General features: G+C 36.2%; 2 protein-coding genes across 6 annotated transcripts in view; both read left to right on the top strand.

Moving 5' to 3' along the window:
- Nucleotides 1-1,781, top strand: part of LOC126710501 (ABC transporter B family member 11-like) — a 51,417-nt gene extending 49,636 nt beyond the window's left edge. For all 4 annotated transcript variants that reach the window (XM_050410978.1, XM_050410980.1, XM_050410977.1 and 1 more), the window contains exons 10-13: nt 73-339; nt 457-720; nt 825-1,118; nt 1,267-1,781. In XM_050410978.1, the coding sequence (XP_050266935.1) occupies nt 73-339; nt 457-720; nt 825-1,118; nt 1,267-1,623 (1,182 nt within the window). In that variant the 3' untranslated portion in view covers nt 1,624-1,781. The remainder of the gene's footprint in view (nt 1-72; nt 340-456; nt 721-824; nt 1,119-1,266) is intronic.
- Nucleotides 1-17,142, top strand: part of LOC126710503 (ABC transporter B family member 11-like) — an 86,770-nt gene that overhangs the window by 5,580 nt on the left and 64,048 nt on the right. The window lies entirely within an intron of this gene.

Raw genomic sequence — 17,142 nt, 5'->3', positions numbered from 1 at the left:
AATTCTTTACAAGTAAATTTTAGTATTTGTGTTAAAAAGAATTTATCAAGATGTAAATTTGAATTTTTTCAGATGATGTATGAGGAAGCAAGCCAGGTTGCTAACGATGCAGTTGGAAGTATAAGAACGGTTGCTTCTTTTTGTGCTGAAGAGAATGTGATGGAATTATACAAAAGAAAATGTGAAGGTCCAATGAAGACAGGGATACGGCAAGGCCTGATTAGTGGAATAGGATTTGGGTTATCTTTCTTCTTATTGTTTTCTGTCTACGCAACTAGTTTCTATGCTGGAGCTCGACTTGTTGAGGCTGGCAAAACAACATTCACAGACGTTTTCCGGGTAAATATTCTTCCCATGTTTTTCAAAGTTTTTTAGAAGAAATTTAGCAACTTCTAGAGGATGGTGAAATTTACTCATACAAAATTAACTTTGAAATTTTGTATGTATGCTCTACAGGTTTTTTTTGCCTTAACCATGGCAGCAACAGGAATTTCTCAAACAAGCTCCTTTGCTCCTGATTCTAGCAAAGCCAAGAACGCCGCTGCTTCCATATTTGCAATATTAGATCGGAAGTCAAAGATAGACCCAAGTGAGGAGTCTGGCATGAAATTGGATGATGTGAAGGGCGAAATTGAGCTTCGTCATGTAAGCTTTAAGTATCCTTCTAGACCAGATATTCAGATTTTCCGAGACCTGAACTTAAAAATTCATTCTGGCAAGGTAAAGTTTAATTATAAGATTGTATCTAAACTTCCATTTCCTTTTCGCAAGGAGCATTTCATTTAAAACGTACCGATCAAGTTATTGTTCTAAACATCTTTCAGACGGTTGCCCTTGTCGGAGAAAGTGGTAGTGGAAAATCAACAGTGGTCTCACTTTTACAAAGATTTTATGATCCTGATTCAGGCCATATAACACTGGATGGAATTGAAATTCAAAAGTTCCAACTCAAATGGTTGAGGCAGCAAATGGGGCTTGTGAGCCAAGAACCAATTTTGTTCAATGACACTATCCGTGCCAACATTGCATATGGAAAGGATGGAGATGCAACTGAGGCAGAAATTATATCTGCATCAGAGTTGGCCAATGCCCACAAATTCATTAGTAGCTTACAACAGGTTTGAGCAATACAAATCATTTTTCAAAACCCATCTCATTTTCATTCACAAACCAAGTCCCTCTATTAAGACACTTATGGTGGATAGCATTAACTTGCACATGTGCTTTAATCCTTGTCTCACAAGTTTGCAAAATTGTAAAATGCAGGGTTATGATACCATGGTAGGTGAACGAGGAGTCCAATTATCTGGTGGGCAAAAGCAACGTGTAGCCATTGCACGTGCCATAGTCAAAAGTCCAAAAATATTACTATTAGATGAAGCTACTAGTGCACTAGATGCCGAGTCTGAGAAAATTGTTCAAGATGCATTAGACCGAGTCATGGTTAACCGGACTACAATAGTTGTGGCTCATCGATTATCCACAATCAAGAATGCTGATCTAATAGCAGTTGTTAAAAATGGAGTAATAGTGGAGAAAGGAAAGCATGAAACTTTGATTAATATCAAGGATGGATTTTACGCCACTTTACTGGCACTTCACACCAGTGCTTCAACAGTTTGAATTATTTTCTAACTATTCTCTTCTCTTATCGAGAAAGACATGCAACATTTTAATTTTCAATGTAACTTTTTTGTAACTAAATGTATCATACACTATCATGCGTTTTAAATTGTATTTTGAGAAATCAAGTTAGTACAATTTTTATTTTGAGTGAAAAATGAGATTTTTATTTTTTATTTGAGAGAGAGAGGAGTGGAGATAATATCAGTTAACAGAATGGATTGACAACTATTTATTATCTGTTTTAGGTTTAAAAAGATATCATTTGATTTCCAATCAGACGATACGTGAAGTATTTTGAAGTTTGGTAGGAGACGATATCTAGAAAAGATTACAACTAAAAATCAAAATATTCCTTCATTTTAGGTAAACCCTATATTAAATTTAAAACATATCTTTATTTAAAACTGAAAAAATGAAAGCAAGCTGATCTGACAAAACTCTCACATCTTCCTCCACTTCCAATCACAAAAGATGATGAGAGTTTTTATCTTCACTTGCTTTTTGTTTACTTCATTTCTAATAGCAAGTTCGGACCTTTCACCCTCAGAGTCACCCTCATACTCACCCTCAGAGTCACCCTATGGCGGTTGCTCAGATTTAATATGGGATTTGGTAGATTGCATGTCTTATCTGAGTGATGAAAGTGAGGTGACAAAGCCAGGCCCTGATTGTTGCACTGCGTTTGAATTAACAATGAATACCGATGCTTCGTGCATTATAGAAGCTACAAAGATCGCTCCTTCCTATGATATTAATTTAAATGTTACAAGGGTCCTGATGATGTCTGAAGTTTGTCGTGATGGTAAATGATTTGATCTTTATTTTGTTTTGCATACTAACATTTGCAAATTTCTAGTTTCTACTTATTTAATGTGTTAATGAGTTGTGGGTTTTTTTTTTTTTTTTTTTTTTTTGCATGCAGTTTCCTTGCCTCCTGAGTCAACTCCTGGTATGTGTTTAGGACATTAAGAGCTTAATAGTGATGCTCACGTCTTTTTTTTTTTTTTTTTTTTTAATAAAAATTAAATTTTTGAAATTTTTTTTGGTAATGTTAGAAAAATGCAGCTTCCTTACTATCATTCAAGGCATTTTTTTTTTTTTTTTTTAATAAAAAGATATGAGCTGCAATTGATTTTTCAAATAAAGGAATTAATCAACAGTGAAAGTTAATAATATTTTATTAAACAACTTTTAGAGAAAAATAAAAATAATAATAACGAAAATTGTATTTGGTTTACAAAAATTAGCTCGTCAATCCCTCTCTCTTTGGGAATGCATTGTGCCTATAATGGTTTGATTGTGTGTAATTAACTCTCTTTTGAAGAATGAAATTAAAATAAATAAAAATTATAATATTTTTGAAGCAGTTTTTTCAATTTCTTAAATTATAATATTATTATTTTCATATTTGATATTAAATTGTCATTATCAAGTTCATTAGTTTATTATTATTTTCATATTTGATATTAAATTGTCATTATCAAGTTCATTAGTTTATGCAAAATTACTGATGAATATGATGTTCCAGTTAAACCTCCAATGACTCCTTCAAAACCATCATCACCAGCTCCAAAATCATCAGCAAAGAGTACTCCAGTGACACCAAGTTCCAAGACTCCATCCCCAACATTCTCAAGCAGTACTGGAACCTATTCTACAACTGTTTCATTCGGTGTTCTTGTTAGTATGCTTATTGCATCATTAGTGATTTAGGATACTGTAAAAATAAAAAAATTATTTTCATTAGTGGTTTAGGATAAGGTAAAAAAAAAAAAAAAAAGTCATTGGTGGTTCAGAATAATTAAGGTAAAATTTTATTCTCATTTTAGGACGCTATGTGTTTTGTGCTTGAAGATTTACTTTCTTCAAATTATCTAAATAATTTTTGGTGTTTGGCTTATTTCAATTTCTAATACTAATATTTGGTATTTTTATTATTATTATTTAGTATTTAGTTTATAGATTGATTGAAATCATGGGGGTGTGATTGTTTATTTGCTTATAAATTTATTATTATTATTTATAATGTTCCTCGTAACAGTCAAATTTTGAATTTTTTTTCTTAAGCAAAGGGCACCCTAGATTTCAAGCTAGGGTGCAAAAGTATATGAAAAAAAAAAAAAAATCCCAAATAGACATCCATATAATATTAACAAACTATCAATCAAGATAAATACAAAAAATAATTATTTTTTAAGACATTAACGCTCCATTTATTTCGACGTAAAATATTTGTAAAGGTAAAATATTTTACATGCAAAATATTTTACTGAAAATATTTTTATTTTACAATGTTTGGTTTGTACTTTTGAAAATGCAATATATATATATATATATATATATATTGTATGTTTCAATTTTAACAATCTCACAAAACCAAACCACCACCACTCCATCAACCACCCAAACCACCACCAGATCCTCACAAACCCACCTACCACCATCCTGACACTCCACTACCACTCAAATCCAAAAAAAAAAGAAAGAAAGAGAAAGAGAAAAATAAAAAGAAAGGCCAAAGCCAGCCAACCACTCACCATGGCCCACAAATCATTCTAGCCACCCAAAAATGCAGCCATCAATAGACCCACAAAGATCCCAGCCACCCAAAAATGTAGCCATCCACTACAAGTCAAAAACCCAGCCACCCACCACAACCCATAAAACTAGCCAAAAATCTCAAATCAATAAACCCATGCAATGGTAAAAAAAAACTAGATCTGAGAACTGGCGGGTGAGTTGATGAAGGTGGAGGTAGAGCTGATGTAATGGAGGTAAAAGAATCAGTGGAGTTAGAGCTGGTGCATGGTCAGATCAAAAAAAGAATCGGTGGGTTTGAGTGGTTGAACCAAACTCAATGAGTTGAGGTGAGTCAGGCGACGATGGCAAAGGTGGAGCCGGTGATGAGAGTTGCTGAAGATGAGTGGTGCCGATGAAACTGAGAGTGGCTTTGTGACTCTGGTTTGTGAAGGGAGAGAACTTGAGAGTGAGAAGGGAGAGAGTGTAAGAGGGATTGAGGTATAAGGGGGTATCGGGGTGAGAGATTCAAAGCAAATGTAAAATGTTTTACCAAAATTTTAATCGTAAAATATTTTACATAAATTTGCCTAGTTGATTTAGTTGATTGAAAATATTTTACTTTTGATTTAATATTTTACTGCAAAACAAACACAGTAAAATGGGAAAATATTTTACATTAAAACAAACGGAGTGTAAGATGCAATCATCTACCAAAAAAGATGTAATCATTTACCACAAAAAACACAAAATAATAATGTTCCTTAAGAGCATCAACTGTTGCACAAAAAAAAAAAAAAAAAATTACAAACCAAAACTTACTTTTGTTACTTTAATATAGCATTTAAAACGTTTGGTATAGTAGTGTTTTTAGTATTTGGTGTTATAAATGCTAAATATTTAGCATTTAGAATACCTAATGCTAGTACTCTAATATTGGGTTGATTAAAATTTTTTTCTTTGTTAAATTTTTGGGTTGGGTAGGTATTAGTTGAGTTAGACTAATTGGAAAGGTGGAGGCCTAAGGTTTTTGAAGAGGGAGGCCCAACTCTAGAAATAAGAAAAATATAACCAATAATATATATTTTTTCAATAGGCCAGAAGGCCCAGGCTCCCTTGCATCCATCCCTAATCTTAATGTCAAACTTTTGAGTTAGAATGTGTTTGGAATCTTTGGATGTCATTTATTTTATTAAAACTAAAAAATTATTGCTGAAAGTACTGTAGATAAATGTAAAAGTTAGTTGAAATAGTATAGTAGAACTCATGAATAGTGTCAAAAAATGCAGTGGGACCCATGAATAATAGCAAAAATAAGTTAAATAATGAAATAATTTTCATTTTTCATTCTAACCCAAATGCACACTTAAGATGAATAGCATCTCACTTACATGACTATTATTGTGGTTAAATAGTTGTTATTTATATCCTTTTTTACTATATCGTCATCAAAGTCGTTATATTTCTAAAAATAAATAAATATAAAAAAGTGCTCTCAAACATAAGTCTATTATTATTATTATTTGGATTAGTCCCTCTTTCATTTTCGTTATTCTTATTAGTTTACTATTACCATAAACAATATACTGGCTTCAAATACATGACTAAGTTGAGTTAGCTATTACTCATAATGTAATGAATTTATCTTTTACTTAATAAAGTTATGAGTTTTGCATCATTAAAAAAAAAAAAAAAATCATAGTTTTCACTTTTCATCTTTAAATTTATTTGAAACTTATTGAGGCGATATGGATAATAGATCACCCCTGTACCTTCGCCTCAATAGGACCTCCAACCACGACAACAGTAACAGCCTCCCCAACAATTATTTTTTATTTTTTGCTGAAAATTCGCTATTATTCTTTTATTCCCTCCTCGCTGTACTTTCAAATTTTTTTATTTATTTATTACACCCTAATCAAGTATAATATATTAAACTAACCAACTTGCTGTAATCCACACCCAAGTCTACCTGGAAAATTAAAGTCAGTATTCCTTCAATATGAAGTTATTTGAAATGGTTGTTTGTGAAAATCAAGTGAGATGTTGGAGAATGCTATGTGTGCAAAACTATGTGCATTAGGGGTGACATTATTGAGCACGACCTGGGAACCTGACACGACATGACATGAAATTCATAGATTATGAATTGAGACTTAATGGGTTCGTGCCATTATCGGGTTGACACAACTAACCTGGTTAACAAATGGGTTGGGTTAGTGTTCAATATATGAAACTCATTTGACCCGTTTGACTTGTTTAATTAAATGACATTTTACCAATATATCCTTCAAACATTAAGTCTATAAACTTATTAATTGGTGTGGTTTATTTTCTTTGACATATTGTGATTGATTATTTATGATATTGTGATATTCATTTATTTTGGATGATTATTTGTGATACAGTTATTCGTTATTTCTGAATTTTATATTAAAAATATTTATGTGCTTGTTTTTTCATAAATATATATATATATATATATATTTTTTTTTTTTCTTTTTCATTTTGATAAAATCTAATAAATGGGTCGACATGACTGACCCATTTAATAAATGAATTGTGTTAGGGTTGAGGAATCTTGACCTGTTTAATAAACATATCAGGTTAATGTTGACCTATATAGTTGAGTATTTATGAGTTGACACAACACAAACTCGATACGCAAACACGAATTGCCACCCTAATGTGCATAATTCATCAATTCTATTACATCACATTTTCTTATAAAGAAAACCTACGCACAAAAATGGTGAGATAATAGTGTTAATTTAAGTTGAACATATGGTCCTAAAAAACATGTCAACTTATTACTAGTCATTCCACAAGTCATCGTGTTGCTTTTACAAGAAATATTTTTCCTTGTGGCTTTTTTAAATCAATTTTAATCAACTTCTATCTCTCTAATTATATATAGCGAAGAATGATATATTTTAACTGACACCTACTAATGTTTTTAATAAATATGTCCAGGTTTAAAATCTCCTTCCGATTATGTTATCAGGGAATAAAAAAAAACTATATATATATGGTCACAATCTTATCATATCACATAGATGCAAATGGTTGACAAAATTCCGATCTGGATCCTATGATTTTACAAACCCACTTGCCAAAAACGATTTGGATCTTTCAAGGATCTTTGCAATAGAAAACTCAGTTAGACTCAAATAAAAGTAACATCCTAATAGACTAAGGATCCGTTTGAGATCCGCTTATTATTGAAATCTTTTTTATTGAAAGTACTATAAATAAAAGTAAAAGTTAGTTAAAAAAGTACAATGAGATCCATAAATAGTATCAAAAAGTGCTGTAGGACCCATGAATAGTAGCAAAAATAAGCTGAATAATAAAATAAGTTAGCAAAAATAACATTTGCCAAACGGACACCAAGTTTTGCTATTCTAATGTAGAGAGTTATAGTGTTAGTAAAATGAAAAATAACATCCCAATAGATTAAGTTTTGCTATTATAATGTAAAGAGATAGAGTGTCAGTTGGAGTCAAATAAAAAATAACATCCCAATAGAGTGTCATGTTTTGAGGTTTTTGGCCTTTTTAAGTGATGTTTACAAATTGATGTAGTAATGTACGGTAATTACATCAAATGGATGCAAATTTTTGGTTTTTTGTGAATGTATATATAATTTATATAATTATTTAACATACTAATGTGTATTTTTTTCTCAAATAATGTAAAATCTTATGATTCACGATCCAATCCTACGATCCACGATTCCGCCCACCTCCTACGATCCTACGTAAAATCCCGATTTTGACAACCTCATGCAATTTTGTTTCTTTCTATTTTGCTTTGCTTTTCTTTTCTTTTCTTTCTATCTATTTTTTATTTTTTAAATTGGAGGAGGTTGACTGGTCCGCATTTATGTGAATGTGGATGGAGAAGGTTTTTCCTCGACATTACAATGGGAGGCGAAGGGTCAATTTCTCACTAATTTTTATTTTTCCCCTAATTAGCTTTTTACTTTTCTTCCTATTTATTTATATATATAATAATAGGTAAAGCTGAGAGAAACTCAAATGTGGGACCACATTATAAATATTCATTCAAGTGAGTTATTAAGCACAAAAATCAAAGAGTCTAAAATAAATGAATCGGTAAAAAAAAAAAGTGCTTCACAATAATTTTAAAAAATGGACAATTTATATTTTATACCTAATAATATCCTTACAAATTTTTCCAAAGTCATGTTTGAGGGAGATTGCCTACGGATTATTAATGCGATCAATAAAAAAGAGCCATGCCATACTCTATTTGGCCACATCATTGAAGAAATATGGAGCAGTACTACATCTCTAGTGACATGTAATTTCCAACATGTGAGAAGGGAGGGAAACAAGTTGGCACCTGCCTTAGCCAGAAGAGCAGTTGTATCTGCAGACATTGATGTATGGGTAGAAGAACTACCCTTGGACTTGGATGATGTATTCAATTTTGATTTAGTTTAATAAAGTTTCACTCACTTGTTCCTCAAAAAAAAAAAAAAAAAAAAAAATTATATATATATAAGAATTATATGCATCTTATTGTATATCTTTAGGTGTATCCATACATATGTATAGGATTTCACACTAGTGTAAATTATAGGGAGAATTATCTATAGTATTAGTATGAAACATCCGAAATTAATGTAGATAGAATGTAGATATTCCTAAAATTTCTTCCTGTGAAATAAGATATTAGAATTCAATTCTTGTCTACACAAAAAATTAATTGGTGTTTTATCCTAATGTTAAAGAGCAATTATCAATAATGGACACCATAAATTAAAACTCTATTCTCTAGTAAATACTCTAAATAAAACCAAAAAAAAAAAGTAGAGGGAGGTGGACCAAATATCATAAATAGTAGTAGATGTGATTATCAAAGTTAGGTATTTGTTAACACAAAATTTAATGCGACTACAAGTCTTTCCTTTGTAGATGAGATCCCTCATCATGGTCATGGAGTTGTTAAAATTTAAGATCCTCGCAAAGGTTAGCATCAAAATTTTGTGCGAATGTTAAAAGTTTGTATTAGCTCACGTCCATGTATATTAATTGTAGTTGTTACATATAAAACTTCTAGAACGTATTTAATCACTCACTCCAATGTATTAATCAATTAAAATTCCAAATCAAATAAGATTTGTGTCCCTAATAATCCTATTTATTCTTTGTATATTTACTCAAACAGTTTCAATTATAATTAACCACTGCAACATATCTATTTTTGTTAAGACTAGCGGGGCTCAGATTGAGATTCTTGAGTATGCGTAAGAGGATTTATACTTCTAAGCAAAAGTAGACATACTATGGATCAAGCTTTTTTTTTTTTTTTTTTTTGAGAATAAGGTAAGTCAATTTTATTTCAGCAAATCAGACTGGAAAACATCATCCAAATCTTGTGGTAGTTCTTCTAACCACACATCAGTATCAGCAGTTAAAACTGCTCTTCGTGCCAGGGAGTGGGCTAAACTATTACCCCCCCCCTACTAACATGGCAGAAACTACAAGCTTGCAAACAAAGACTAGCTTTTTTAATATCTTCTATGATGTGACCCCACTGAGTCCTACATTGTTTTTGACTATTGATGGCTTCAATAATCTTGAATGAGTCACCCTCCACTACCACTTGAGTGAGACTTATCTCTTGCGCCAAAAGGATAGCACGTTGGGCAGCCATGGCTTCAACCGATTCTACAGAGCTTGGGAGCAGAATATTCTGACTTAGAGCTGCGATTATCATTCCTTCCACATCCCTCACCACCACCCCCAAACCTGCTCTATCGGAACTGTCGAAGATGGCGCCGTCAAAATTTAGCTTGTAAAAACCTGCACTTGGCGGCGTCCATGGTTGTCTTGTGCGAGACACCCTAGACCGAAACGGATGATCCTGAACGTCCCAATATTCTTGTAACAGCTCACGAGCTCGCTGCACCGTCTCCCCTACTCCCCAAATGCATTGCTTCTCCCTTAGTTTATTCCGCCTCATCCAAATGCTCCAAGCAACCATCGAAAACAGAGTAGCTATGGCTGGGCTTGCTTCAACCAAAACCGCTGAAACAAGGTTGCCAAAATTTCTAAAAATCTTTGGTCAGAATGGACAGAAAGATGGCTCCGAAAGCCAGATACACTTTACTCGATCACACAGCCAAAGGCAGTGAATAGTATCTTCGGTGTGTTCTTCACAGAGGCTGCAAATGTTCTTAGGGAAAATATGTCGTGTAAATAGATTGAGCTTGGTGGGTAAAGACTCATTTGAAGCTCTCCATATAAAGTGCTTAACTTTATTTGGAACTTGCATATCCCATATTCTATTCCAAAAGGATTTGCAACCCTGTAGCGGACGAACTGGGCAAAGCAAGTTTGGTATCAGCGGCCAGCAACTGATAAGCACTTCTAACTGTGTAACTTCCATCAGTGGTGTGTGGCCAGATAAGCAAGTCCTCCATCGGGTAATGGCTGACCGGAATTCCTTGAATACTCTCGGTTTCCCACGGTAAGAAATTCTGTTCAATGATCTCCTTGTTCCAAACTCTTGTGTCAGGGATGAAGAGACCCTTTACTGTGATCAGAGAAGGGTCAAGTTGAGGAGATACAATCTGGCCTCCCCCTGAAGACTCCAGCCAACGGTGCTTCCATATGTTGATCCCTGAACCATCTCCTATTCTCCACCGTGCTCCCTTGTAAATAACCTCCCTAGCCTGTAAAATACTTTTCCAAGCAAAGGAGCTTCACGGGTTGAAATCAGCATCCAAGATACTCCCCACTGGAAAATATTTCGGTTTAAAGACTTTATACAGTAGCGTATCCTTCTTATGGTAAAGTCTCCAAACCTGTTTACCAAGAAGTGCATCATTAAATTGTCGAAGGTCTCGAAACCCCATACCCCCAAGAGACTTTGGAGAGCATAAAGTACTCCACTTCACCTACTGCATTCTTCTTGTATTATCTTGATTACCCCACCAAAATTTTCGGATCATCGTCTCAATATCCTTGATTAAACCAATTGGTAACCGAAACACACTCATCGAATAAGTGGGAATAGATTGAATAACCGCCTTTATCATGACTTCCTTTCTTGCTTGAGAGAGTAACTTTTCCTTCCACCCTTGCATTTTTGCCCAAATCCGTTCCTTGATCTGAATGAAGCAAGCTTTTTTTTTTTTTTGTCTCCCCACAAATGACGGCAAGCCCAAATATTTCTCATAATGCTTGATAGCTGGCACCCCTAGCAATACCTTGATTTCTTGTTGAACCTCCTCTGATGTGTTTCTGCTAAAGAAGAGGGTTGTTTTGTCCTTATTAACCAATTGGCTAGATGCACCTTCATACCAATGAAGTAGTTGCTGGATTTTTTGACATTCATTTTTGTTGGCCCTGCAAAACAAAAGGCAATCATCTACAAAAAAGAAATGAGTAATCTTTGGCCCTTGGCGACATAGAGATAAACCCCTTATCTCCCCATTGTCCACTGCTTTGTTAAGAAGAGCATTTAGACCTTTCGTACAAAACAAGAAGAGAATGGGGGAGAGGGGGTCACCTTGCCTCAACCCTCTGGATGGTTGTATAAACCCTCTTGGTTCACCATTTAAGAGTATGGAATAAGTCACAGTAGTAACACACTGCATAATCATAGCCACCCAAGAATCCTGAAACCCCATCTTTAACATGATTTTTTCTAGAAAACTCCACTCCACTCTATCATAGGCCTTGCTCATATCTAATTTCAAAGCCATAGAACCTTCCCTTCCCGAGCTATGAGTTTTCATATAATGCAAGGGTTCAAAGGCAATCAAGATGTTATCAGTAATAAGTCTATTAGCAATGAAAGCACTTTAAGCTTCTGAAACTATAGAATTCAGAAAAGGTTTCAACCGATTAGCAATAACTTTGCTAATAATTTTATAAATCACGTTGCATATACTGATGGGTCTAAATTCCGAAACAATTTCAGGATTATTAACTTTTGGAATCAAAGTAATGAAAGTGTGATTGATGGATTTGAGGAGAGTACTAGAATTTAGCCAAGATAGTACAGCTTTTGTAACTTCTGGGCCAATGTGTTGCCAAAAGGATTGGTAAAATAGGGGTGGCATTCCATCATTTCCTGGTGCCTTCAAAGGAGCCATTTGTTTGATAGCAATATCAACTTCCTCCATACTGTATGGTTTCACCAATTCTGCATTCATATTTTCTGTGACTACCCTTTTAACACCTTTAAGGACTCGGTCAAGATCATGGGAATGTGAGTGAGTAAACAATCTGGTATAGTACTCCACAAAGGTTGCCGAGACCACTTCCTCATCTCTCTGCCAGACTCCTTCACCATCTTTGATACCCTTAATAAAATTTTTCCTCTTCCTTTGAGTAGCCACCCCATGAAAATATCTTGTATTTTTGTCACCCTTCGCCACCCACTGTGTTCTAGCTCTCTGCCTCCACATTTTGCTTTCCCTATCCAGCAAGACATTTAGTTCCCTTCGCAACTGGACAACCATCCCATAACTCCCACCCTTGGCTGCTTCCTCTTCAGCTTTCCATGGCCTCTCCTTTTTATTTGCAATCTATTTCTTAACATTATCGAAATGATCTTTGCTCCAAGACCTGAGCATCTTTTTACACCTCTTGAGTTTTCTGGACACTTTAAACATGGGATTGCCTTCTTGTGAAATCTCCCAAGCTCTTAGAACCGTATCACTACAACCCCTATCCACTAGCCACATTTCTTCAAAACGAAAGGGATGCCGAAACCACCGTTGTGACTCACTGTTAGGATCAAAAACCAGTTTAATGGGATGATGATCAGAGGAAAAACAATGAAGATGGCGGACTTGAGCTGTTGGGAATTTGACTAGCCAGTCATAGTCGGCCACCCCCTATCTAAGCGTTCCCAAATCAGGTGACCGTGTCTCTTACTGTGCCACGTAAATTCTGGTCCTGTGAAGCCAAGATCCACAAAACTGCAAACATCCAACACATCACAGAAAGCTTGCATCAGTACATGCGGCCTAATTCTACCACCTCTCTTCTCCTCCGACTATAGAATTTCGTTAAAGTCTTCCATACAACACCACAGTAAGTGCGGTTTTGATTGTAACATCCTTAACATACTCCAAGCTTCTTCCCTATATTGAGTGTTAGGTTCACCATAGAAGCCGGTGAAGCGCCAAGGTTCTGAACTCGTTCCATTCACCATTGTGTCTATATGGTACCTGGAGAAGCTGTCTACCCATACCGAAATATCCGACTTCCATAAAAGAGCCAAACCACTGCCCTTACCCGGACTAGGAACAGTGAACAAGCCTGCATATTTGATCTTACACCGTAACTTTTCTAACTGTTTTCTTCCAGACCAGGTTTCCGACAAGAAAACAATTAAGGGATCTTGTGCTCGAATAATGGTTTCAAGCTCATCCTTTGCCAGTGGGTTCCCAAGCCCACGGCAATTCCAAGCAAGGCAACTCATTGCTCTCGGCGGGGCTGTCCCGCAGCCTCCGCCGTTTGCTTTTGTGTTGTATCAAAGGAACATAACTTCTTCTTCAAAACCCCGACTTCCATTTCATCCTTCTCGTCACGTACAACTCTTTTTCTTTGCATGGGTGTAGTCTGGACTTCTGCATGAGGCCGGTCACTAACTAATCTCTTCCACCCACGAGCATTAAAATCATTTCCTTGTGGGCTTTTTGCTGGGAGCATTTCTTCATCTTCACTTAAAGCACGACCCTTATTTCCCAGCATGGTTAATGTTTTATGGGCCTTGGCTTGGCCCAAAAAGGATGTATGTCCATTTGACTTAAGATCCACCATGGTCTTATCATTTTTTGAAATAGCATCGTCAATCTCGCGTAACATCTCCTGAAAATCCGTTACTCCGCAAGAATCACGTTCTGCATTAAATTCCGTACCTGGGATTACGGTAACGGATTTTGCGCCTGTTTCCTTGTTTGTAGGAATTGGTCCACTGGTCTCCTCCTTCTGCTGGCGGTTCTGGTCGTTCACAGGGCTGTTTCCCTTCCCACTCTGGCATCTTAAATCTTCCACTACCTCTCCGCTCGCCCCCTGGTCCGATCCACCATGCTTAAGATTCACCTCATCTTCGCCACCCACTCGGATTGCCGAGCATTTTTTTTTTGTGTTGAACAGCGGGCACGGAGCCACGCACCGAATTGTCTGTCGCTTTCAGTGAGTGACCCGTTACTTCTAACCCAAAACTCACAGTCTTTGTCATTGTGAGAAAGTTTTCCGCACTAGTAGCACATTATCGACAGTCGCTTATACTTGAAGCGTATCCAGCCAATCTCTCCATCCTTTCTACGGAGTTTTCGTCCTCGGCATAGTGGCTTTGAAGTATCAACCCGTACCCTAATTCGCGAACGTACTGCCATCTTGATTGCCCCAGTCCCGAATACCCGGTTGCACTTCCCCACAGACCTTATCGATCTCAGCAGCCGCTTCTGGATTCATATCGCAGACTGGGATATGATGGATTTGAACCCAGAAAGCCGTTCGATCAAACACTAAATCCTTCACCGCACCGTTTTTTTCCAACCTGCACAGAGAAACTAGATACTTGTCATAACTCCAAGGCTTACCTAACAATACCCTATCCGCATCTGTTTTGTCTGAAAATACAAAGAGAACTATGTGCTTGCCCATATCTTTAACCTCAAAACCCTTCTTCGTTAACCATAGTTGTTTAAAGGTTTGCGCAATGGCTTCCATATTGAGTACACGTTGTGTGTGAAACTTGGTCGCGATAACCTTTCCTCCAAGTGCTTCTACTGGCTTACCACTATACTCACTATCCTCCTCTTCTGTTAATGAGAGTTTTTTCCACATCACTGAGAGATCTTCCATTTTTGATACTATTACAAAACAAAATCAAGAAAACAACGTCACACAACGTTCGAAAAAACCAAGTGTGGAGAACTGTAAAGCCTAGAGATAGGCACGACCTTCTACTGAGCGGCTAGGGTTTTTTTAGACCCTAGACTTGCTACAGAGAAACTTTCTGTTTTGGGAAACCCAATTAAGTAGTACTATGGATCAAGTTTAAAGATATATTTGAACAAAGACCCTATATATGTAGAACTAAAAATTCGGAGACAAAACTATCATAACAAGGGGCATCACAGTGCGTCTCATCCACAAAAGTTCTGAAAAGTACAAAAGGGAAGCCAAATGGGCCTCCAATCGGATCTAATGAGCTCAGACGAGTGTGAAGTAAAAAAAAAAATAAATAAATAAATAACAAGTGCTTGAATGGAATAGAAGATAGCACTCGTGACTTAAATATAAATGGGATGGGGCATTTGGTTCATTGTGTTGTACCCTTGATGTAATGTAAATTACGATGATGTGACATTAAGGTTTTGGTTTATTTTATTTTTTCTAACATTACCAATAATCTAAAATTACAAAATATATCACATCACTTTAATCTCATCATATTCCTAAATAATGTAATGTTATATTTTTGTATTGAAATTACATTAATGTAAGTTTACAATAATGTAAATATTTACGGTATAATGTAACAGCAAACTAGACATCCCCATATAAGAATGTTTACAATTAATTTCGAAAATCAATAGTGAAAAAGCAAAATTTATGGAAAGTATATTGTGAATAATACTTTGTAATACTAGCATTATTCTTATGCTATATGAAACAAAGACTTGCAATTAATATGTTCATTAATACTACCGTATATCCTTGGTGCAATGATCACTCCACAAGTATAAGTGTTTATGTGATGTGGAGGGCAATGATCAAGATTCAAGTCTTTAGGAAGGAGTGTCATACACACATGCACTTAGGTTAGGTTAGAGTAGAATTTCTATCTTGTATAATATATTGTACGAGAATTGGGCCCTTGATACAGGGCTTGGGCCCTTGAACCCATGTTCCTTGGGCCCAAGCCCCACAGCATGTCATACAACCATCCTCGTACTTGGACCTTAAGCCTTGGCAGAGTTCGTCCAGCACAATTTGGGCCTGGGAACCCGAAATAAGACCATAGTGAACACCTCAAGCAAACCCCCCTAATCATTTCTGACCTGGATGGGAGAGTTCTTGCTCGAAGGCGCACCGTGACCAATTGCCCGGCAGTGCATTTAACAACGTCACTACCGAGTAGATGGCGGAAGTGGGAATTAGTTCCAATGCCACTCCCACCTTTCTGACGGAACATCCACTTTGAGATGATGGAATTGGACCTCCATTCGCACTAAGAAGGAGAAGTAATCATAATTCCTCCACTCATCGTAGCCTATAAATAGGAGGAGAGAATGAAGAAAAAGTGGTTGGCAATTTTGGAAAGAATACTAAGAAAAAGAGTAAAACACTCAGAGAGAGCAAATGAGTGATTCTATGAGGAAGAGAGAAAGGCTTGGGGAGATAGGAGTGTATTTGAGTATGTCGAGCATATAACCACCCATAATAGGAAACACGAAAGCCCACAAAACAGATAGATTGTGAGCTCAAGAAGAGGTTAAGCCCAACAGCCATATATTTTGGGTTCGCACAATTGGCACTGTTTGTAGGAATCTCCTATGTAGCTGTGGTTCTATCAAAACGTGCACGGGAGAATGTCTAAGCGTCAACTAGGGAGTTATGCTGAAAGTGGCTTTGGGAGGTCTTCACAGGGATCCACGTGGCAGGAAAGAAGGCAGAAAAGGAACGAAGATAGGGAGCATGAGGAGGAAGGGTAGTCTAACTTGGAAGAAGCGTCATTTCAAACGTACCAGACAATATCCGGTGCTTTGGGACGTAATCATTTTGATAGAAGGGATGAAGAGCTTGAGGAAAGGGACGAGGAACAAGAGTGCCTACCAAGATTGGTCAGGGATTTGGAATTGCAAGCAAGAGGTAGGCGTTAAAGAAGGGGCCACGGGGAGCGGAGGGAAAGGTCAAATAGTGTTAGGAACCACCATGGAACAGGGTCTCATTAATCTAGATCTCATTGGCATCAGGACCGCTCACTAGAATATGC

Source organism: Quercus robur, chromosome 12 (assembly GCF_932294415.1).
Source record: "Quercus robur chromosome 12, dhQueRobu3.1, whole genome shotgun sequence".
NCBI lineage: Eukaryota > Viridiplantae > Streptophyta > Magnoliopsida > Fagales > Fagaceae > Quercus > Quercus robur.
This window is presented reverse-complemented; position numbering and strand designations above follow the sequence as displayed.